The 24496-nt window shown below is 30.7% G+C and overlaps 5 protein-coding genes across 6 annotated transcripts; 1 reads left to right on the top strand and 4 right to left on the bottom strand.

Annotated features, from left to right (window-relative positions):
* The first annotated feature begins 241 nt into the window (after positions 1–241).
* On the top strand, positions 242–1359 carry LOC124490261 (uncharacterized). The gene is made up of 2 exons (XM_075730566.1): positions 242–375; positions 531–1359. The coding sequence occupies exons 1-2, from the start codon at positions 273–275 to the stop codon at positions 1046–1048; spliced, it is 621 nt and encodes a 206-aa protein (XP_075586681.1). The 5' UTR covers positions 242–272; the 3' UTR covers positions 1049–1359.
* LOC124500469 (uncharacterized) lies at positions 1238–2823 on the bottom strand. The gene is made up of 2 exons (XM_047064543.2): positions 2151–2823; positions 1238–2089 (listed from the first exon to the last, which is right to left on the bottom strand). The coding sequence occupies exons 1-2, from the start codon at positions 2587–2589 to the stop codon at positions 1770–1772; spliced, it is 759 nt and encodes a 252-aa protein (XP_046920499.2). The 5' UTR covers positions 2590–2823; the 3' UTR covers positions 1238–1769.
* Positions 2824–4676: 1853 nt separating this feature from the next.
* On the bottom strand, positions 4677–6783 carry LOC124500541 (uncharacterized). Its single transcript, XM_047064626.2, has 2 exons — positions 6495–6783; positions 4677–6432 (listed from the first exon to the last, which is right to left on the bottom strand). The coding sequence occupies exons 1-2, from the start codon at positions 6604–6606 to the stop codon at positions 4820–4822; spliced, it is 1725 nt and encodes a 574-aa protein (XP_046920582.2). The 5' UTR covers positions 6607–6783; the 3' UTR covers positions 4677–4819.
* A 702-nt stretch (positions 6784–7485) lies between these two features.
* Positions 7486–9805, bottom strand: LOC124500442 (uncharacterized). The gene is made up of 4 exons (XM_075730544.1): positions 9383–9805; positions 9140–9278; positions 8632–9037; positions 7486–8539 (listed from the first exon to the last, which is right to left on the bottom strand). The coding sequence occupies exons 3-4, from the start codon at positions 8711–8713 to the stop codon at positions 7728–7730; spliced, it is 894 nt and encodes a 297-aa protein (XP_075586659.1). The 5' UTR covers positions 8714–9037; positions 9140–9278; positions 9383–9805; the 3' UTR covers positions 7486–7727.
* A 5561-nt stretch (positions 9806–15366) lies between these two features.
* LOC124490183 (uncharacterized) lies at positions 15367–24400 on the bottom strand. 2 transcript variants are annotated; one of them, XM_075730736.1, is made up of 7 exons: positions 24034–24400; positions 22131–22835; positions 20179–22067; positions 19570–20082; positions 19321–19506; positions 16775–19262; positions 15367–16700 (listed from the first exon to the last, which is right to left on the bottom strand). In XM_075730736.1, the coding sequence occupies exons 2-7, from the start codon at positions 22780–22782 to the stop codon at positions 16060–16062; spliced, it is 6369 nt and encodes a 2122-aa protein (XP_075586851.1). In that variant the 5' UTR covers positions 22783–22835; positions 24034–24400; the 3' UTR covers positions 15367–16059. The 2 variants fall into 2 exon arrangements, with proteins under 2 accessions (XP_075586851.1, XP_075586850.1); XM_075730735.1 differs by lacking the exon at positions 24034–24400 and having other exon boundaries at positions 22131–23366.
* Positions 24401–24496: the final 96 nt, after the last annotated feature.

The raw sequence follows: 24496 nt of genomic DNA, 5'->3' as shown, positions 1-24496 counted from the left end.
GTTTTTGTTTTTTTTTGAATTTCGCAAAAACAACAACAACAACAAGCCATAAGGTTCGGGCCATGATTTACCGGATATGGGTGTATAGTGTGAATGAGTGTTAGTTAATCTTGAACTAGATTTTCTCTTTCTTTTTTTTTATTTGATTTGTTTTGTTTTGTTTTGATTTTGGTTTCATTGACTTTGGACGACAACGAGGCGAGTATAAAACACCAAGCTAATATTTAAGATATTTGTTCACTTGTATTTTGGTTGTTGTAAAAAGTGTGTGTATGTATGTGATGATGGCTTTCTATTATTTATCTTTGTTTATGGCTATAATTGCCATTCAATTTTTCATTGTTTATGTAAATTGTTATTATCAACAACATTATGGTAGGTATATGTGTGAAAATTTTGATGAATGATTAATGATGATGATCGGATGATCGGATGATGATGATGATGATGTTTTTGTCAAATATTCGAATGTTTTTGTTTTTGTTATTTTTAGCTCGATCAATAATCTCCTCTTAATTTCAATATAATAGGATCACCAAAAAGTTTTGGATATAAAACCGAAATTCATCATCCAGCACGTAGCTATGTTTATCATGAACAACATTTTCCCAAAATATCCAAATCATATTATGACAATGATAATTATGGACCAAATCGTCATGGTGGACATAAATACAATTTTGATGATGATGGTGGCTTCAAATTTGACCATTATTCACCACCAATGAAACGACAGATTATTACCTATCATCATCAAGCACCGCCACCACCACCCAAAAAAACTGAAAAAGAAAATGATTCGATTAAATTCAGTGTCGATATACCAGTAAAAAATATGGATTTTGGTAAAGGATTAGAAAAAGAAATTATGAGCGTTCATGAAGGCATTACGAAATCCGATGATAATGGCATGGTTGAAAATAATTATGGTAACGATAATAGTTATGGTGGTGTTGGTGATGAAAAAGAAATGAAAAAAGATTTATCAATACCGGAAATTTCTATACCAAAATTCGATGTTGATGGAATGTTGGATAAGATAAAATGACGTATAATCGAACGTCGGCAATAAATATACAAAAGTTATATTGGTGGAGCCATCTATCATCATTGAATGCGGTTAATTAATCGATTTAAAATTTTTAAATATTTAACATTGATTATTGTGGCGCCTCTTGCTGCTGCCCTTCGTCGTTGTTTTGTTTGTTTTCAATGAATGAGATTTAAAATTATTATATTTTTTTTGTTGAAAATATTTATTTATTTCATTTTTTTCCTTTTACATTTAATTCATTTATGGATATTGTATTATTGTCAGTTTTTTTTTGTTCGTTTTGTTCATTGAAAAGAAAATAAAAACATTTTGTGTAAACTTGTTTCAAAAATTATCTGATTGTGAAATATTGAATGATACAACATTGATTAACGATAACAACAAGGCTATTGGTATTTAAGCTTTGGGGCTAAAATATTTGATTAAATCTTGAAGTGAATGTGTGTGTGTGTGTGTGTGTGTGTGTGTGGTTAGTGTGAGAAAGAAAAACAATATCGGAATAGGTACAAGGATAGGATATAAATTATAATTGGTGCCAATTATAATCTGCTTTGTTTTGTTTGGATTGTCTGTTTGTTTTCATTATTTTTCATTGTTGGTTGGTTATACGGCTTAATGATTCAAAAATGATATACCACTTTTCATTTATTCATTCATTGATCCAGAAAACAATGAATACGTTTCGAAACGATAATTTTGAATGGCCATCATTCATTCATTCTTGTCGTCCATGTAAAGCGGATGATGATTCATGTGTTGGATTAATACCGATAATCATTTCACCTTTAAGACCACGTGATAAACGTCTACCATCCAATGGTTGTATATTATGTATAATTGTTGCATCACCATTATCACGACGGAAAATATAATCATCTTCATTACGTATTTCTTTATTAACACGTTGTTTATATGGACTAAATCGGGCAATACGATTATTCATTATATTTTCAAAATATAATTGTGCTACATGGACGGTTGTTCCGTTTACATGGGCTTGTAGGTGTATATGTGGTGTGCGGAATGCATATTGTCCTGACAAATTAATCAAATTAATTAAATTGGCAATTTATATTTGCAAAATAAAGAAACTTACCAGGAAATACTGTCATAAATTCTACTTGACCATTTTCATCGGTCATCTGTACTCCACGTAAAAATGTTGTATTATCTGTTGGATCGGCATGTAATACAGATTTAGGTACAGTTGTTGCTGAATTTTTCGTATACGATGAATATGTACCCAATGCATCAGATTGCCAAATATCGATAGTAACATTTTTAATCGGTTCACATTTAGTTATATCCGTAATTGTAAATTTTAATTTAAATGTTAATCCGGGACGATTTTCACGTATATCACTACGTACAAGATGATATGGTAGATAATATGGTCCTTCCGTACCTTCAGGTGTTAAAACACATTGATGTTGAAGAAGATGACGGCCCATACGAGCACATATTTGACCATTGGTTAATTGTACGGCAGCGATAAACAATAATAACGACAGTGAAATTATTTTATACATTTTCATCTATGTTTTATCAATGATGATAATGATGATGAGATTATTTTGTTTTAATCATTCAAAAATGATGGCAAACGAATGAATAAATGAATTTGATACAATCCGTGATTAATCGAGCTAGTTCTATTTTTTTTTCGTTTGTATATGAATGTATGTGTTTGCTTGATTGCACAAGAAAATGTTGTGACAAAAAGTAGAAAAAAAACTTGATTATAACCATCGATGACGACAACAAGAAATGGCAAATTTTGTTTTTTTTGCTTCGTATACACTAAGTTCGACCTTCTTCCACCATCTCTCACCATTATCAACATAAACATAAACATTCGAATCGAACGTCGTTAATGAATATGGAACGAATTGAATGAATGGATTTCGAATGAATCGATCAATCGCAAGATAATAATCGATTGTATATTATTATCATTATTATTGTTGGTTTTTATTTTGTTTTGGAGATTAAGTTTTTTCTCGAAAATAAATCGTCAATCAATATTTTATTGTCCATCATTATTATGATAATATATTATTAACCACAAATCATTCATTCGAATCTAATTATATTATTTCAATTACAATCATCAATTTATTCATTCATTTTCGAACCAATTTCAAACATTCGATCCTTCATTCCAAAATTTAATGGATTCTATTTGGAAATTTTTTGTCTTGTTTTGTTTCTTCCAACAAAAAAATAGCACTCTTTTTTTAATGATTGATTGATTGATTACAATTTTTTTTATTTTTGTTATTTTTTTGGAAAACAACTTGTAATCCATAAATAAATTGATTTCATTGAATTTGATCAAGTTTTTTGTTTTTTTGTGTTGATTTGATCTAATGATTTTTTTTGCGATTTTTATATTGATGATCACATGATTGGTTTTTTCTGTTTTTTTTAAACACAACATGTGTTTGTCATCCTCATTATCATTATTATCATCAACAAACATTGATGGATCAAAACACTCAATCGGCTATGTATGGAAAAATACGTGTTTTTTTTAATGTTCGTACGTTTTATTACGAGTGCCACTTGATTATTATTACCGATGGTAATGGTAATATACATATCAAAACAGCATCCATGGATTCGATTCATTTTCTACATGTCTATTTTATTGAATCGAGAAAAAAAAACCCTCAAGTATTTTTAGTCAAGGATGACCTGACCTCGTTTCATACATAACACACGTATAAAAATCATTCAATGCTGCACTGGATGTATGTGACCCTAACCCCAATGATCTTCAGAGCGGTAGCTGCCATCACCACCATCACTTTGTGGTATTGTTTATGTTGATGTACCAAACACACACACACACAAACAATGTGCAGCTAGGTCATCGGGGCTAAAGGAGGTCAACCAAGGTGAACAAGATCATGAACCCTAACTAGGACAAATATCTCAAACGCCCTATCGTCAAATATTTACCCTTATTTCATGTCTATTATTCAATTGTTCCGTTTTGAAAGGTTTTTGCGTAACCCGATTTTTATACAAAATGAAAGGGAGAAACAACAACGGCAACGAAAAAAGAGGTAACCTGGTTACCGATGATGGGTGAGGGTGTTACGGGCGGTTCAAAAGGATCGAAAGGGCTTGGTTATTATGTATAAATCAAAGACCGGGTTAAAATGGTCGGGTTATATCTAGATGTTGGCGGATGTGGGTGGCTGATGGTGGTTATATGATTTGGTTTTAGTAGGGTTCAACTGGTTTAACAATAATCAAACTTATCCGACGATTTTGTGTATGTGTGGGTCGTCGTCTGTGGGGTGACTAATAACCGACCGATCCAATTTACCATTAAATAGGTCACCCGTTTTTACTCAACATTTTCAATCGTGAACTAGCTGTGATGTGTGTGTGTGTGTGTGTGAACCAAAAACAATTGTTGCTTTCTCTCATTTATTAGATATATAGATCAATTAGACCGCGTACTGTTGTTACACTCTCCAATGTCGCTAATTATCGATTGTTTCAAATCAGTTAATTAATTAATTAATTAATTAATTACATTAATTAATTTTGGCGAAATGTTTCTATTTTCGAAATTAAATTAATAAAAAAGCGGTAATGAGTGATTGAGTGAGAACAAAACAGAAAAAAAAATCAATTTTTAATCATTTTGATATTGGAAAAATATTTGAAAACACACACATGTTCAATATGATAATGAATATTGGCCTCATAAATGGATGAGCAAACAAACTAAAACATTCAAATCGATGATTATGATGATGATCGATGTGAATGTTGACCATAGAATTGATTTAATAATTGATCAATTTCATCTTTGAATGTCTGTGATGATGATGATAATGATGATTCACCATGATTCTGATGTGCATTAGTTTTACCTGAAAACAAATCCGCTGGAATTGGATAATTCGATAATGTCATCATTCTGTTATTATTATTATTATCATTATCATTTGATGATTCATCATTTTGAATAAAATGACCAGATCTTAATGGTGATCTACTGCCATAATAGCTATCAACATCATTGGCAAATGAAATTGTACTAATACTTGGTTGTCGTGAATAAATATCATTATCACTATGATTATCATTATCCATATTATTATTATTATTACTACTACTACTACCACTGTCATATTCATCATCATTCGCACCATTAGATGTATCCATTTGATTCCAAAATGGTGTTTCAAAACCAAATTCTTTTGCATATTTTGAGATAGATTTTTTCCAATCAAATTGTTGATCATCTATTGTTGTTGGTTGATTTAATTTCATCGATGATGATGATGATGATGCTTGTGATGATCGTATTATTGCTCCATTTGGATCATGAAATGTTAATGCCATTGATGATTGTGGTGGCGATGATGATTGATGTCTTGATGATTTAAATGATGATCGATGCGGTTGTTGTTCATTTGATTCTTTCAATATTGAACCTGATGATGAATTCATTGGATCCGTAGAACGAAATGATTGTTGATAATAGGTCATAACTTTACTATTAGGCATTGATGATGTCATTATTGAACGACGACCTTGTTGACGTTGTTGTGTATTTCGTTTAGGATTATTCATCATTGATGATGATAAAGGTTCTTTTGCTTTACGACCATAGTGTTGTTGTCGATGTTGTTGTTGAAGATAATAACGTGATTCATTTGATGAATAAGTTTTTGGTTCATCTTTGGATGATGATTCTTCAAACGATAATGTCATATATGTTTCACGTGGTGGTGATGGCGATGATGATAATGATAATGGTATAGGTGTTGTTGCTGTTATTATTGGTAATTTTTTATGAACACGTTTCTGTTTACTTTGCATTGGTCGCCATGGCTGTTGTTGTTGTGGTGGTAAATTGGTTATTATTTGCATTGTTTTTGGATCAATCATTCGTTTGGTCATTGTCGACGTTGATGGCATTGATCGATGCGATGGATTGAGTGAATTCAGTCTTATAGTTGGAACAGTTGGTGGTGGATAATTCGATGGTAACATTTTTGTAACCGTTGGACTACGATATTGTACAACAGTTTCTTCATTATTATTCAATATCGATGGTCTTGTACTGAATATCATTGATGTTAATTTTGGTATCACTTGTTGATAGAAACGTTCACGATCAGCTGTTTCCGATGTAGCACTAGTGACAAGAACGGATTTAATTTTATCATTAATTGATTTTGGATATGATGATGAAGAATGTGATCCGGATTCCGACATAACAATGGTCGGATTTTGATTATCCCTCATCGATGATGATGATGATGATGATGATAATGATTGTGGAATACGTTTGAAATCAAAATTATCCACAAATGGTATCGCTCTTTCATCATAGATAATGGAATTTCCTGAAAACAAAAAAAATGATTTTTTTTAATTTCAAATTTTCAAAAAAAAAACCGAAATCAACCTTTTGGATGAATTACTTCATGATGTGCATCGACAATTACCATCAATAAGACAATTGTCATCAACAACAATAAGACAAACATGGAATTAATCAATGGATATAACGAATGCATTTTTTATCAAACACACACACACACACACAAAACACAACCTAACAATCGATATATCGATATTTGAATCAGAAGAATGATGATGATCTGGATATTGAAGAAAAAAAAAATAAAAGATCTGATCAAGGTATATTGGTGACGCCGAATTTTTATACCAAGGAAACGAAATCAACAACAGTTTGAACAGTTTTGTTATTGTTGTTGTTGTTGTTGTTTTTACCACAACCTTTCATTTTGTGATTCAATTTGTGTGTTTCCCGTTTCTTTATTTATTATCTTATCCATTCCTCTCCCTTCGAACGATATATGTTTCACATTCGACTATATTATTATATAATTCGTATTTTACCTTATTGTATAATATAATAACGGTTATATTTCGGTTATTCAAGTCAAAGATTTTTTTTTCTTTTTCAATTTTCTATTTTGTTGATTATCACCACTGTGATCTAAAGAAAAAAAAGATAAAATAAATTCAAATTAAACAAATGTGAGAGAGACACAAACCTATCAGACCGAATCTTTTTTTTTTCTTGTTGAAGCTGATGGTGTCGTCAGGTTAAAAAGTAATTTTTATTTTATTCACCAAACACAACAACAACAATAATTTTGTTGCTTGTCATCATCATCATCATCATCATCATTACCATAAAAAAAACAGCAACAACAACAACAACAAAGACAAAATTGTCAAATCGATCGATCGATGAACAATTTTCACTTTTTTTCTATAAACTATATCCATATACAATGGTTGATGTAATATATTTGATAATAATAATTATTCACATTTAACGATCGAGGAAAGCGCAAAGCCAATAATCATAATCATAATCATAATCATAATGTTAATGATAATGATTCCGGAAAAGGGAAAAAATATTTCAGAATAAATAATTTATTTATTAAATTAAATGGAATGGGAAAATGATTGAAAGAAAATACAATGGTGGTATATGTATGTGTTGAGGATATAAAATAAAATTAATAGATTATGTTTTGCTAAAGAAAATTACCGTTAGATGATATGATAGATATTTGTTGACAAAAAAAAAAGAAGAAAGAAAATACAGGGATAATAGTTTTAAAAATATGAAAAAATAAAAAAAAAATGTTTACATGGCTTATGCCTGTAATGCACTGTGATGATGATGATTATGATGATGATGGTTGTGGTGGTGGTGATGATGGTGGTGGTGGTAATTAGGAATTTTAATTCGTTTAAATAGATTTTTAAGATTCGATAATGATGATAATGTGGATGATTGATATGATGAATCCATCTGATGATATACATGTTTACGACAATTATTAATTGCTTTCTCAAATGTTTCGGTTAATTGTTGACAAAAATGTTGACGATAAATATTCAACATGAATACATGATGAAATGCTTTGATATGTCGTGATGAATAACAATAATTAAATAATTGTATTGCACCGATTTGTTCAACATATTCTTTGACCTCACGACAAGGACCACATTGACGACAACGACGATGATCACGTACATTGCCCAAAACGAATACTGTTGGCCGTTGTTGTTGATCATCATCATTATTATAAAGTGCCAATATTGAATCTAATGCATCACGCATCTGATGAAATGATTGTTGATAATTTGTCCAATCATAAACACCGATTATAGCATCCAAACTATGATAATATGGTTGTATTGTTGATCGATCCAATTGGCCATTACAAGTACGTTCGAATACTTTTAATTGAATTTCAATTTCACGAAATTGTACTGTTTGTGAATAGCAACATTGTTTAATAATATTGTTATTGACGGTGGTGTTGGTGTTGTTGTTTTTGTTGGTGGCGGTGATTTCATTATTTTCACAATTATTTTCTAATGATTGTTGTCGATGATATTGATATGGACAATTTGTGCAGCTTAAAATTGATTCAATCAAACTGGTTTTACCACAACCTAATTATAGAAATAATATATGTTTTTACAGGTAATCAATAAGATTCGATTTTTTTTCAATCAAACAAACAAAAAAATAAAGCTGAACGAACCTGATGGTCCAATGACCAAAATTTTTTGCGTAATTCGATGATAAAGTGGAGATTGAGACATTTGGCTGACAGTGTTTTTCATTGTTGTTGTCAAATAATTCAAAAAGGAAAAAAAATCGAACAATCAACCAGAAGACGAAGAAAAAAAAATAAAACAGGAATAAAACGATTGACAAAAAAAAGAAGTCTTGTTTTTGGTTCAGAAAAATATCAGAAAAAAAAACACAATGGAACCAATGACACGAATGATGATGAAAATTGATTCACTATATATAAATTATGAAAATGTCCATGCAAACAAAAGTATCGATGTTTCATGCAATTGATGATGATGATGATGATAATGATGGTGATGGTGGTGGACAATATCTACTAAAATATCAATATAAGACATTCTCAATGATGACTAATGATAATTTTGATCGAAGAAAATACATAAATGAAAAATACAACGAAACAATCATCAAATAAAAAAATAAATAAAAACTTAACAAATGACAATAATCACGTTTTTATCTTAAAATGTTCTCTTGTCGTCGTCGTCGTTGTTGGCGTTAAAGTTGTATTTTAAAGACAAAATGAATGAACACAAATAATAATAATAATAATCAATCGAAAATAATAGGTTTATCACATCAGATTGTTTTCTAATGATAATAATAATTAGATTTTTACGGAAAAATAAAACAACAACAAAAAAAGACATTAATTATTTCTAAAAAGCATAAGATAAACACAACCAATTAATTACCCTTTTCCTTATTGATGATGATAATGATGATGATGAAATGTATAAAAAATACGGTAGTGAAATAGTGAATTGAATGATTTTTGTACGTATTTTATAAGAATAAAATTTTGTATAATCTTCCTGATGGCGGCCACACAATCAAACAAATAACCGGGAAAATCGTTTCGTAAGTTTGTCTTTTTTTTGTGTTGATCAATGTTGATGATGTTGATAATGATGACCGCCAAACCAAGATAAGGTGAAAATTCAATTCAATTTATTCAATTGTCAATAATGAGAATGATGATGATGATGAAGATTGTTGGTGGTGACTTGACAGAAACGCACCAACTAAATTGTCATTTAACATAAGTCATTCAATCAAGTTTAATGTCTTCTTCTTTGTTGTTGTTGTTGTGTTTTTTTTTTTTTTTTTTTTTGACTAAAAACAACCAATCTGGTCGATCATATTTATATATTGAAGCCAAAAAATAAAAAGAAAAAAAAATCAATCACCATACTTTGAAAGTGAGTGGATTTGTACATAATCGAAAAATAAAATAACATAATTGTCACGTTATCTGCAATCAATCAAACAATCAAGCAATCTTATCGATTTGATCAATTTTTCTTATTATAGTAATAAAAATCGATACATATCGATGAACTCTGTCATCTTGGCACTCGTGTGTGTGTAATTCTTTTTAGCTATTTTGATCCAAATCTTGTTACTAAGAACAGGAAGAGTGGAAATTCTTCTGATTTTTTTTTCTTTAATTGATATTTTTATCGACAATAATTCGATGACAAATAATAATGAAATGTAGTGTATATGAAGACACCATATTCACGATGATGATCCATGCATAATATGGTAATTATCGTTGTGGTGGTGATGGTAACTGTTGAAGTTGGTTTTTAACAACAATCATACAATCGTAATTGTAATTGAATTTAAATTAATATTCATATATATTTGGAAGCTTATTTGCTTTGAATTTAATTAATTAAAATATTGTTATTCAAGTTTGACTAATTCTTTAATAGGTTATGGGCCTAGTATTGCTTACGAATTAACGTTTCGTTTTCTTTGTGCTTAGTCATTCTTGTTATTTTTACTCTTGTGTTATCATCATATTTTTACCGTATCGATATTTATTTTTACGACAATGTCCAATAAAGAATTTAATGTTGTTAAGACCCTTAAACTGGGCGAAGTAACATATAGACAATGGTATGTTACTCTATTGGATGCTCTGGAAGCGCTAGACCTCGATGATTTTGTTAAAGATTTTAAGTACATACGTAATGATGGCGATGTAGCTATAACAAAAGAAGAAAAAGGTCGTATCGCAAAGGTTAAAAATATCATACGATTGTCGATTTCTAATGAAGATTTAGAAAGTATTATGGAATGTAATAATCCTAAAGAAATGATTAGTGAATTGGACAGAAAATATCGTGGTCCAGGTGCTAAGTCTGCTTGGGAGATATTACGTGATTTCAATACAATCAAGTTTGAAGGCTCGATTCAAGGTTTATTTGCTAAGTTACGGCAATTATTTGCAGCTTTTGCTGATAAAAATATTAAGCTGCCAAGTTATTTTATTAATTCAAAAGTTCGAGCTATTTTACCCGCTGAATATGATGAGATGTGCAAAATGGTTGACATCTATAATGGCGGAAGATCAGAAACTGATTATATGAGTGATAAACAGTTTGAATCCGAATTATTGAGATTCGAGAGAGAGAAAAATTTGAAATTTTCTGCTCAAAATACGTCTTTGGCCGCAACAATTAAATCGAATAATTCTTCTACATTGTTGAACAAGAAGAAATTTAATGGAACTTGCTATTATTGTAAAATTAAAGGTCATATTGAAAAATTTTGCCGAAAGAAAATGAACGATTCTAAAAGTGGTCAACAGAACAATGAAGTCAAACCGAGCAATGAAAATAAACTTGCAAGTTTGAGTGCTGTTGTTAAGATTTCTGATATTGATTGTCATATGAATCAGTTATCTTCGAATGTGTCATCTTCGTTGTCTTTGGTCTCTGTGTCTTCGGTGAAGTTTTTAGCTGATTGTGGTGCGTCCAATCATATTGTGAACGATAGATCGTTGTTATCTAATATTCGTAAAACAAGTCATCAAATTATAACGATGAGTGGTGTGGTCAATGGTCCTGAACAAGGTGATATGAAATGTCAATTGTTTAATGGAAAAAGTTGGGTTCCAATGGTAATAAGAGATGTCTATTACGTAGCTGGCCAACCATTCAATCTTATTGCGATTGGTAAAATTTGTAGACGGGAGAATGTTAGAAGTGTGACAAACAATGATGGTATTACGATTTATCACAAAGAAGTTCCGATTCTTATTGGTGAATGGAGCACAGAATACCTGAACATTATTGAATTACGAATTAGAATTGATGTTTCTTCTTCGAAAAATATTGTGAATGTTGCTGTAAATTCGATGGCTAAATGGCATGAAAGATTTGGTCATTTTTCAACGAATACAATTGGTAAAATGTTCAAACAGAAACTAGTTGATGGCATACCGAATAGTTTAAACAATGATATTGATTATTGTACGCCATGTAAGATTGGAAAGTTGACAGATATTTCGCATCATATTGAATCTGATAATCCACATATTTTGCCTGGTTCGAAGTTGCATTTGGACATTGGTGGTTACACTGATGTTTCTATCCATGGTAATCGATATTTCCTTTTGGCTGTTGATCATAGATCGAGGTTTGTGAAGGTGGCTTTTATGAAGTCTCGTGATCAAACACTTGATAAGTTCAAGTGTATTGTCAATGAAATTAAACTGGAAACCGGAAATAACGTTTTATGCATTCGAACTGACATGGGCACAGAATTTCGTTCTGAGTTGTTTCAGAATTATTTAAGTGGTCATGGAATTATTCATGAAAAAGCATCTGTAAATACACCACAACAGAATGGTCGATGCGAACGTGCTATGCGTACACTGATGGATCACGCAATTTCAATGTTATTATCGACTGATCTACCCCGTTTTTTATGGGATGAAGCTGTTAATTGTTCGGCTTATTTGATGAATCTGGTTTTGAATTCTCGTAATGAAATACCGTATGAAAAGTATTTTGGTATAAAACCTGATGTCTCAAATCTTCGTATTTTTGGTTCGGAAGGCCAAGCTTTGAATAAAAATCGAAATAACAAATTTGATGCTAAATCAAAGTTTGTTCGAATGATTGGATACGAAGGTCAAACAATATATCGTGTTTATGTTTCTGGTGCACGTCGTGTTGAATTATGTTCATCTGTAGATTTCGATGAAAAACCTAAATGTGTTGTTCAGCCCATTGGTTTCGATGTCAACAAATCGACTATAAACAATTGTGAAAGTGAATCAAACACTGTTATTTCTTTTGTTGATTCTCGTGATGATGATGTTCCAAATCAACCTGATTCTAATTTTCGTGGTCCTGGCCGACCAATTGGTGCTAAAAATCGTTTATTCCAACAAAGTGAAGAACGTCTTCAGTCATTACGTGTTCTTCCTGGTCGTTCAATTGTTGGTGTGTGTGTGGCACGCTATGAACCATCTACGTTCAATGAGGCTATTAATAGTGATGAATCAGAAAAATGGCGAGAAGCAATGGATAAAGAATATAATCAATTAATTAAACATCAGACATGGCAGTTAGTTGATAAACCAGATAATGAACCGATTATAACTGTGAAGTGGATCTTTACAATCAAGGACGATGGAAGATACAAAGCCCGTTTGGTGGCTCGTGGTTTTGAGCAATACTCAGATTCTTTAGATATTTATGCTCCTGTTGCTCAAATGGATGTGATTCGTTTATTCTTTTCGCTAGTGGCATCTTGGGATATGGATTTAATACAGTTCGATTGTTCCAATGCTTTTCTCAATGGTGATATTTATGAAACTGTATATATCGATCAACCGTTAGGATATGATGATAAAACTGGACGTGTTTGTCTGTTGAAGAAAGGTTTATATGGTCTTCGACAAAGTCCACGTAGCTGGAATCGGAAGTTTGATGAAGCAATTATATCTTTGGGATTTCGTTCATCAACATTTGATCCTTGTTTATATTTTATTAAGAAGGACAATGAATTTACGATGTTATGTTTATACGTCGACGATGCTCTTTTGGCTTCGAATATACCTGGAAAAGTGAAAAGTTTATTTGAAGAAATTGGTCAGATCTTTGAGATACGTTCGGTCGATTCTTGTAAATATCTTGGCATTAATTATACTAGAAATCATTTATCGAAGACGATCATGCTTTATCAATATGATTATCTCATTGGAAAATTGAAAATGTTTAATATGGCTGATAGCAGAAAAGTTGATACTCCTCTTGCTGCTGGAATCGATCCGTATCAACAATCGTCATCGAATATGGCTTACCCTTATAGACAAGCAATTGGTGCCTTGTTATATCTTTCTTGCAAAACGAGACCAGATATAGCATTTTGTGTTTCTTTGTTGGCACGTTTTGCTGATAAAACAACAGATATTCATGTTAAGATGTTGAAACGTGTGTGGCGATATTTATCTGGCACTAGACATTATGGGATTATACTTGGTGGTGATAATCTGAAATGTGTAGCTTATTCTGATGCTGATTTAGCAGGAGAAAAAGAAAATAATCGAACAACAACTGGTCATATAGTTTTATATGGTGGCCCGATTATATGGAAAACAAAATTGCAGAAATGCGTCATCGACAATACAGCAGAAGCCGAATTCATCTCTGTGTCTGTTTGTTCAAAGGATGTCCGTTTCGTCTTAAATGTTCTCGAAAATTTGGAAATCCTAATCGATAAACCAGTCATTAATTGTGATAATCAAGCTGCGGTGAAACAACTATTGGCTGAGAATATTTCTCTAAAATTGCGACATATCAACATTAAGTTTCTAATGGTTCGTGATTTAATCCAGCGTGGTTTGATGTCTATACAGTGGATATCTTCCGATGCACAGTTGGCGGACGTTTTAACAAAACCGTTAAGTCGAAAGAATCTTATATCTTTTGTCGAGAATTTGCCATTGTATGATTTTGTCAAAACGGGGGAGTGTTGAAGTTGGTTTTTAACAACAATCATACAATCGTAATTGTAATTGAATTTAAATTAATATTCATATATATTTGGAAGCTTATTTGCTTTGAATTTAATTAATTAAAATATTGTTATTCAAGTTTGACTAATTCTTTAATAGTAACCGACAATATGTGTTGTTGAGATAATTTTTCAATTGAAACCATTCACTCGTTGTACAAATGACAAAGAGAGAGAGAGAGAGAGAGAGAGAGAGAGAGAGAGAGAGAGAGAGAGAGAGAGAGAGAGAGAGAGAGAGAGCATGGAGATGCAATCAATCCATCGATCAATCAAATTATTTTTTTCGAGGCAAAAAAAATGCTTTCATTTATACTCAAAATCGAGTCATGTCAAGTATGTCGACACTAAAAACTCAAGGTTTATTATGATGACTCCCTCGATCGAAATATAAATCAATCAAATATGTCTATGTTCTATTCATGGGTAAATCACATGATTAAATTGATTTTTATTTGATTTGGATTTTGATATTTTGTCAATTTTTTTTCTAATCTAGGTTTAATATATCTGCAGAATCAATAAGCACCAATTGGTACATTTTTTTTATGAGAAATGAATTTTTTTTATTTCTCATAAATATGGAATCAATCATCTGTCAAATAGGGCCCATATTTGAATCCGGTTTCCATATAAAATCAAATTGACGTCAATCAATCAATGATGATCATCATGTTATCACATAGTGTTAAGAGAACTCAAATTGAAAAAAAAATTTTTGAACAAAAGTCAAGTGGAAAACATTTGCTTAAGTATCTATGCATAAAATTTACATATTTAAATGCATATAAGAAATATATCAAATGGATCAATGTACAATATTGAATCAGCCAAATGAAATTGATCAAAGGCTAAATAGTTATAATTGGAAAAAAATTTATTTTTTTGTTTTGTTTGATTGTATAGATTGGAATAATAATAAATTAAATATATATATGAAATTGAAAAAATCAATGTACATCAAATTTGGCTATAATAATAAAGAATAAAGAATATAAAAATCATCATGATAAATTAACAAATAGAATCTCTTTCATTTGTTTGTATATAAAGAATTTTTTTAAAGAATTTAAAGAGAAAAAAAAATTAAATAAAAAAAAGTATCATCAACAATAAGATATATAATCATTAAGATATGAAAAAAAAATTTGTTAAACAATTTAATTTCAATTTATTATAATTAATCAATCAGAGGAAAAAAAACCTGTATCTATATGTTGTTGTAATGGATATTTATATGATGTGTGAGCAAATGGAAATGGAAGAACTAGAAAAAAAACTATAAAATAATTAAAAAATTTTAAAACTAGGAAAAAAAAAGATTAAACAATCAAATAAAATCTATAAGAATAGCTATTATAATGGCTGTAAAATGGGTATGTGTGGAAGGGTCAGTAATTGTTTTTTTTTTTTTTTTTTTTTTGGTTGAATCGTAATTGTAATTTGTTTTTGTAAAACTAACAAAAAAATGGTCAGTGTGTAAAAATGATGATGTGGCCATTTTTTTCATCCTTAAGGTGAATCATCATCATACACACATCATCATCATAATTTATCATTCATCAATAGTTGATGAATCTGGTTGTAATTCATTTGTTGTTGTATTGCAAACTATTGATGTTTCATCATTGCCGTCATCATCATCATCATCATTATTATTATTATTTTTATGATCATCATCAGCATCGGTTTCCATCATTGATTCATTTTTGTTCATTATGTTTTTCATGTTATTATTCAATAACAATTTATTACCATTATTGGATTTAATCAATGATGATGATGATGATTCATTATTTGTTCGATTTTTAAATTTTTTAACACGAACAAAATTATTTTTTGAATTCGATGCAATAGGTGAGGAATTGGATGATGATGAAGAGGAACTTATTATGTTAATGTTAATTACATTACTATTCAAAACATTTGATTGATGATGACGATGATTATTATGATTGCTAATGTTTGTATTCGACTGATAACTACCACCAATTTTTACAGCCGATGATGATGAATTTGTTGAACCAGAATTTTTGAATAATTTTTTCTTCACATTCATCATCATTGATGGATTTTGTGCAGAATAATGATGAATATTCGATGATGATGATGATGATGTATGACCGGTATTGACTGATGGTGGCGGTACCGACATTGATCGTTGATGATGTTGTTGATACATAGTTAAGTTGGAAGCTAAGCAAAATATAAAGAAAAAACACGATCACATTATAAAGATTCATAAACACACAAACACATACATTACTTACAATTATGATTATGCCATTTTGATGATGATGATTTTGTTTGTGATGGCTGATGTAAAAGGCCAGCCTGTGGATGATGATTTTGATGCTGATGATGGGGATGTGAAATAGCTCTATATGGTATTGTAGCTGAATTAATTTTTGCTGGAATTTTATTCTGTAAATTATGATGATAATTATGAGGATTATAGTGTTGTTGTTGTTGTTGATATACGCTATCATTATTATTATTATTATTAATACCAGGACTAGATAATGATGACGGTATATTGTGATGCGGAACATGAGCTGCTTGTCCAATTGAACCTGAATAAAATTGAGCCGAAGAATTTGTTGCTTGAATATTGTTTGAAAGTGATCGTCCAGTTTGTGGATAAACGATTCGAAAACAATATCCAGGATAAGGTGATGACGGTTGCGACATTGATGATGCAGTACAATTGGCAGTGTTAGGTGTTATATTATTATTATTATTCGTTATGTTTGATCCATGTTGTAATAAAGCTCTGTTGTTGTTAGCTGTAGTCTGATGATGATAATTATTATTGCTACGATTACTTAATACCGGAACTTTTGATCCACCACAATGAGCAACATTAGTAGTGTTTGTTGGTGTTGGCAGCAAAGCAATACCATTATTATTACGATTTGATTGTTGTTGATGATGATGGCTAGTGAGAATCGATGTCTTCTTTTTTGAAGATGATGAAACACCGAGTTTATTATTATTATGGCAAGGAATAATACCTTGATGGTTCCCTTTATAACCAGATTTATTCACAGATGATGAATTTGTTTTGGCAGAAATCATTGATGGCACATTTGGCTGCTGAATGTTACTATTATGTTTGATGATGGTATTTAGATGTTTTTCAATTGATAAATTCGATGCCGATCTATGATTTATAGTTTGTTGTTCATGATGTTTCGGGGATTTTCGTTTTTTGGGACTACAATGTAATGAATTGAGATTTGAAGATTTAATGCTGTTAAGGCTATTTCTATTATTACCAGTTGGCAATGAAGATTCTGCAACTGTTGTATGGCTTATAGAACTCAATTCATTCGAATCAGCAACCAATTCATCAACGTTGGCAAGATAAATCAATCCACGGCTTGTAATCGACGGTGATGATGATGATGATGGCGATTCAGCCTCCGCTGATTGATTATTGGCAGTGTCCAATGATGATGTTGTGGTTGTATCGATTGTTGGAGATGATAATGTCGAGGATGTAGCTGAATCATCGGTAATTAATACCGATGAATCATTAACTAGATCAATACCTTCATCTTCTTCTGGTAATAATTCAGGTGTACGTTCTATTACTTGTTTTAAAATACCACCATCATCCTTTTCCTTCGCCACTAGATAAGAAGAGTTCACATCATTCTCAACCGATAACATCAATTCGTTTATCAATTCGATTACACTTGAATCAATTGATGTTATTGAAGGCGTAGGCGATGGAATCATTTCATCACGTTGTTGTAGTTGTTTACGTGGTTTTTTTCGTTTATTACGTAATTGATAATAATTAAGGCTAAAATCCAGTCTTATATCATCGACTAATGTATACACCTTATGTAATTCTTCCAATACAATACGATCCTGTTCATATTGCCGGCGTAGATATAGCTGTTCGGATGTAAAATAAGCTATTGAATTATAGCTATTTAGATCATTGTGATCCGATATAATCGTAGCGTTGTCCATATATGTATCATAATAATCCATTATCATCTCAGTCAGTTGATGATGTGAATGATCACTATCACTACCACCACCAGCAGAAATGTTAAGACCAACAGTCATATTAGTTTTAGGAATGCAACAATCATTGATCGATGTGATTGGTATTTGATGTAAGTGATTCACCACCCAATGATTAGCACATTGTAACAATGTATAAAGGACAATACAAGCACTAGTACGAATGGTTGACACACGATCTTTAGTGGCTAATTCGGTGAGCTGATGTAATAATCGATAACGTTGTATCATTAACATTGCAAAAAATTGTGATGAATGTAATTCCTTAAGATTCAGTCGATATCGTTTCGAGAATCGATATGATAATTCTGACCAATCCATTAACGATGGACAATGTTCTACTAGATCGACCAGATAATGATTTGGCAATGATTCGCGCCATTCAATTGAATCACGAAATAAAAGCCGTACAAATATGGCTAACATATCTACATATATTTGACGATCCTGATATCGTTGCGATTGTTTTAGATTACGATCTAACCAATTAAATAAATCAAATGATAAATAGGCAGTTTGTGATAAATCATCAAAACGTAAAGGGTAAGATGTCATCATTTGATTAGATGGGCTAGTGCGTGTGCTATTATTGGCAGTGTTCACTGTCGATTGTTGACCATTATTGGAACAATACTTTTCAAAATCATGTTGAGCAAAATTTTCCAAATAGACCATTATAAGACAACGAGCAATTGCTTGTCGACAAGGTATTGGACGCTATTAAATGATATAAATAAATAATTTGATTAAATAACAAAAAATCACAAATACAAACCGTTGTACTAAATCGTAATAATAATCGTGGAATTATTAATCGTTTAACAACATCAACCGGTATAATACGTGATAGACGAAACATGACATCAAAATATTGGATATGTAGACGCCATTTTGGTTTCGTACTTAGATACGTTTCCGAACGCATGAATGTATCAACCACATATTCAATAATCGTATCCGTCTATGATGATAAAATGAATAAATTTTACATTAGATAAAAATTTCAAATAATAAAAAGTGATACCTGAGCAGTAATTTGTGATGAACTCAACATGGATGTAAATACATGAACAAAATTACGAATTATCTGTGCGATGACATCGAAATTCTGTGATTGTAATATATTGGTTAACAGCGAATATAACCGTATTGGTTCGGTAAAACGTTCAACCAATTTTTCAATAATATTTGACATCTTCATTGCTATTTCGTAATTATTATCAATCGATAATGTATTCAATATGTCAATCAAACGTGATTCAATCAATTCTTTTTCTTGACGTTCAATTTTCAATGATTCAGAACCTGATTCGGATGATATTGAATGATCGGTTATATCTTCTTCTTCGTCTTTGATTGATTCGTTGTTGTTTGATGATGACAATGAAACCGGAACCGGCAATCGTGATGGTTGTCCTGATTTAAGTCTTAGACTTTTTCTTGATCGTAACTGCAGATGATGAGCTGTTGGTTTCGTTGATTGCTTACCCGATAATAGATTGGAATTTTTCGCTATATCATATAAGTCGGAAATTGCCTAGAATTCGAAAATAATAATGAAATAAAATCAAAACAATAGCAACAATTAATTTGATTTGATTCGATTCATAATCATCATCATAATTAAACTTACCGGAACTAATGAGACTAATATTATTTTGCAGGCAATCGTTTTATAACGAAAAAAACCAAATATATCCAAATTATTCAATGCATTCGATGTGAATGTATATTGTGTTGAGCCAATACTAAAATCATTATTCTGTATGGTTACATTTGTAGCCACAGTTGCCGCTACCGATGTACTACTACCGGAATTTGTTTCAAAATTTAATTGCTGTTGTAAATGTTGTTGTAGAATCGAAGTTGTTGCCGGGGAGGATGATGACGACGACAATGATTGTGATGGTGGTTGTGGTAATGGTGATATCGATATCGGTGGTGATGGTAATGTTTTCATATTCATTATATTACCATCAACATTTGTAACTTGATATCTGCCGATAAAATTTTGTTGTTGTTGTTGTTGTTGCTGCTGCTGCTGTTGCGTTGATAATGATGATTGAGCCATAGTTGTATTGTTGTTGGAATTATTTTTACCCAAATCCATGAGATTAATTTTGGTTAAAATTGAATTTGTCGATTGATCAATCAAAGTGGACGGTGGTGGTTGAATCGAATAAGAAGATGATACATCATTCATAGACAATGTTTTCGCCGGATGAGATGATGATGATGACGACTGTGGTGTTGGTGTTGGAAGAACATAATGAAATGCACAAAGACGATAATAAAAATCAAGATACCAATGATCACGATCAATCATTTCGGTCATAAATTGTCGATCATTTGAATCACAGTGATTATTATTATTATTTCCATTAGAATTATTATTATTCACATAATCACGTAAAATGAGTATGAAAAGTACTAGGCTTTGGTAATGTGAAAATAATGTTTGTGTGATTGAATCGTGTGTACCAATTTGATCACGCCAATGTAGAAAACAATTGAATAAATCTTGTTCAATTTTAATCGACATTGACCGATATTGATCAATAAAATCTAACATTCTTTGAAGGGTTTTTTTCAATAATGGTATGAATCGATGAAGAATAAATTTCAATACATTATTATTCATATTACTGGAATCATGATGTTGTTCATCTGGCGAAGAATTTGATTCATTTAATGGATCACACTGTTCGATGGTATGATAATCATCATTATTATTTGTAGTATTATCAAACATTTTCACCATTGTTTCACCATCATCTTCGTCGTTATCACAAGAATCAGTGGATTTGTTCTTTGGTTTTTTCATTGAAATCTGATTAAAATGAAGTAAATAAGATAACAGCGATGTCAATGAATCAAGTAATGCAAAACAAATTGTTGTTGATGTACAAAGTGAATAATGTTGTTGCTGTTGTTGTTGAGAATTCGAATTATAATTGTCCAATGCAATGATTGATAATTTTTCAAACAATGGAAAAATATTCGATTCAAAATATTCGAATTCAACACGTCTTGCATAATTGGCTAATACAAAACAAAACGTAAATCGTACCGATGTTGTTTGTTCGTATGTAATTAATTCACTAAGCAATGGCATCACTTTTGTTTCAATTGTATCCATTGTAAGACAATCATGTATATTGAGCAATAATTGACAGGCAAATACTCGTCGGTCGGTTTGTGGCATTGATAATGAACTGATTGCAATGTTTAAAATATCCATAAGTAAATCTTGATCAGAATTCGATACCAAACGATTCGGATTGCTTGCCATACTGGTGGTTTTATCTAAATCATTATTAATTTGATGATTGATTATTGTATCATTATTGTTTTGCATAATAACTGTTGCTGGATGATCAATCATATTGCTGGTGTTGGTTCCAAATGATGATGAACAATCGGTTGATGTTGACGATGTCGAATGCTGTAACACATATGTAGGTATATTTAATTCGGAAAAATTTTTCGTAAAATCCAATAAAAGATTTGGCCATATTTTCTCTACAAAATGGAACAAATTTTCGATTAATCGAAACAAATGAAAAAAAATGACAAAATATTTACCGGTACTTGTATTAATCTGTGTAATTATCTGTCGCATAAAATCTTCCAAACGAAGACGTTTTTTTTCATCATTTTGAGCATTATATAATGATGCTGTTGACGTTTTTGTTTCATCTTGATCATTAACATCACCATCATCGTGATTATCATCATCATGATCCATGATAAGATCGGTATTTGGAATCATAAATTTCGTATGATCACCATCATCATCATCATCTTGGTCATCATCAATTTCATCTTCTGGTTCACAAATAAATGGATCATTATCAGTATGTTTAGAATTTAAAAATATTGTCGTCGTTTTCATCATTGGCAATGGTAATGATGATGATGGTGATAATCGTACATTCGGTGGATTAGTTATTTCCTGTATAAATAATAATTGATCATTTGTTTTGGTTGTGGTGGTGGTGGTTGTTGTTTCTTCCTCTTCATCATCATCATCATCATCAATGATTGTCGGTAATTCAAATTCAACAATTTTTGTACAAATTTTTTCATCATCATCATCATCATCAACATTATCACTTTTTGTTGGTTTCATATGATCATCATGACTAGTGGTGATTGATTGTTCTATTAATTGATTATCATTATCATTGTTTGTTGATTCCATTTCCATCATATCCATTATCTTCATCATAATCATCAATCGATTATCATTCTAATTGTTGACATTATTATTATTATTATCATATATGACTGTAAATTGAAACGGAAATTGTAAAATAAACAACAAACAAACGAAAAAAAAATTAATTAATTATTCTTGTTCAATCATAACAGATTTTAGTTTTGTTAGTTAAGACAAATAACAAAAAAAAAACAGATAGGCGAGCAAACGAGCCAAGAGATAAAAAGAGACGGGATAGAGAGAGAAATAAAAACAACAACAAACAACAACAACAACGAAGACAATAAATGGTCAGCAAAACAACGTTATAACATTGGTCGATGACATAGTTATCATCATCATCAAAAGAAGACGAATAGCTCTCTCTCTCTCTCTCCCTCTATCTAACTCTATTAATATGACGCTTCATAATTTAGACCAAAAAAAAAAAAAAATTCACAAAACAGCATAAAATCGTAAAATGATTGTGGCTACAAAGAACAACAAAAAAAATGATGATGATTGCCTGTTGTTGCTGGTTGTTGGAAGAGAAAAAAAAACATAACGTTAGAATTAAAATAATAATAATATAAAAGGAAATCATTTAAAGCCAAAGCAAAAAAAAAGATTGAGAAAATGATTTCAAAAAAAAAATTGAAAGAGTATAATGTAATGGAATAAATGACGACGATGGAAATTAAAAAAAAACTTTGCTGCAACAGAAGAAAAAAAACCTGTTTGATCGATGTTTATTATTATTATTTATTACGCCACAATTGAATGAACAAACGAAAGAATTACCGTTTGTCGCCGTAGCAGCAGCAATAGCAATAGTAACGATTTGTTTTTTTTTATTTTGAAGCCAATCAAAACAATGAACATCGTCAAAATCAAAATTCAGGTTTATTACATGAATTTTTTTTTTATTTTGTTTTTTTTTCATCATTTTTGAATCGATCGAAATTAAAACTTGTATATATAATAATTTGACACACAGAGATCTCGTTTTTTTTGCTGTTTGACAAGATAAAAAAAAAGACGATTCGATGATGAGCGAATCGTGATTGTTTTGTTTTTTCTTTGGATTTTAAAAAATAATATATAAAATGAATGAATGAATAAATCTTGTTTGTTTGTTTCGAATGTCAAGTTCCGTTACCTCTACTTCTATCACTCTTTTTTTGTTTCGTTTTTTTTATGCTTTTACTATGAAAAAAAAATTGCTCTCATTTTTAGCTTGATCAATGTTGTTGTTCATGAAAATTGAAAACATTTATTTATATTTACCTGAATAGTTATTAAGTTTTTTTTTTACTCTGAGCAACCAGGTTAGGTTAGTTTTTCAATAAAATAATGATGATTTATATATGACGTTGATTACGGTTGACGACCTTTTTTTCATTAAATAACTGGTTGAATACATATCATACAAATAGACACACACACACACACAAAAAAACATTCAATTTGATCATCATCATGATCGAGGAAATCCGCCTGATCAATCACCATTACATTATACAATCATATTGATTTGTTGTTGATTTTTCAATTAAATTATTTTTTTTTTTTAGAAAAAAAATAATCTGACGTTATTCGTAAATAAAATTCACACACACACACACACCAACACGAAAAACGAGAGAAAAAATGTGGTGAAAAAAAATGAAAACAAAAACAAAAAAAAAATTAGAATGAAAAAAAAATTGGCACATTAACCGAACCGTACATAGAGGATGTTACGCAAGGA

This window comes from Dermatophagoides farinae, chromosome 4 (assembly GCF_024713945.1).
Source record: "Dermatophagoides farinae isolate YC_2012a chromosome 4, ASM2471394v1, whole genome shotgun sequence".
NCBI lineage: Eukaryota > Metazoa > Arthropoda > Arachnida > Sarcoptiformes > Pyroglyphidae > Dermatophagoides > Dermatophagoides farinae.
The sequence above is the reverse complement of the archived record's forward strand: the minus strand, read 5'-3'. Positions and strand labels throughout refer to the sequence as shown.

What these genes read in the sequence shown, in the direction of transcription:
- LOC124490261 (XM_075730566.1), top strand. Translation starts at nt 273, where the DNA reads ATGTATGTGATGATGGCTTTCTATTATTTATCTTTGTTTATGGCTATA. An exon ending in TTATTATCAACAACATTATG is followed by an intron (nt 376 to 530) that starts GTAGGTATATGT and finishes TCAATATAATAG; the next exon opens with GATCACCAAAAAGTTTTGGA.
- LOC124500469 (XM_047064543.2), bottom strand. Translation starts at nt 2,589, where the DNA reads ATGAAAATGTATAAAATAATTTCACTGTCGTTATTATTGTTTATCGCT. An exon ending in ATTTATGACAGTATTTCCTG is followed by an intron (nt 2,090 to 2,150) that starts GTAAGTTTCTTT and finishes TTAATTTGTCAG; the next exon opens with GACAATATGCATTCCGCACA.
- LOC124500541 (XM_047064626.2), bottom strand. Translation starts at nt 6,606, where the DNA reads ATGCATTCGTTATATCCATTGATTAATTCCATGTTTGTCTTATTGTTG. An exon ending in TGAAGTAATTCATCCAAAAG is followed by an intron (nt 6,433 to 6,494) that starts GTTGATTTCGGT and finishes TTTTGTTTTCAG; the next exon opens with GAAATTCCATTATCTATGAT.
- LOC124500442 (XM_075730544.1), bottom strand. Translation starts at nt 8,713, where the DNA reads ATGAAAAACACTGTCAGCCAAATGTCTCAATCTCCACTTTATCATCGA. An exon ending in TTTGGTCATTGGACCATCAG is followed by an intron (nt 8,540 to 8,631) that starts GTTCGTTCAGCT and finishes TTCTATAATTAG; the next exon opens with GTTGTGGTAAAACCAGTTTG.
- LOC124490183 (XM_075730736.1), bottom strand. Translation starts at nt 22,782, where the DNA reads ATGATTATGATGAAGATAATGGATATGATGGAAATGGAATCAACAAAC. An exon ending in ACAGATTAATACAAGTACCG is followed by an intron (nt 22,068 to 22,130) that starts GTAAATATTTTG and finishes TCCATTTTGTAG; the next exon opens with AGAAAATATGGCCAAATCTT. An exon ending in TATTAGTCTCATTAGTTCCG is followed by an intron (nt 20,083 to 20,178) that starts GTAAGTTTAATT and finishes TTCGAATTCTAG; the next exon opens with GCAATTTCCGACTTATATGA.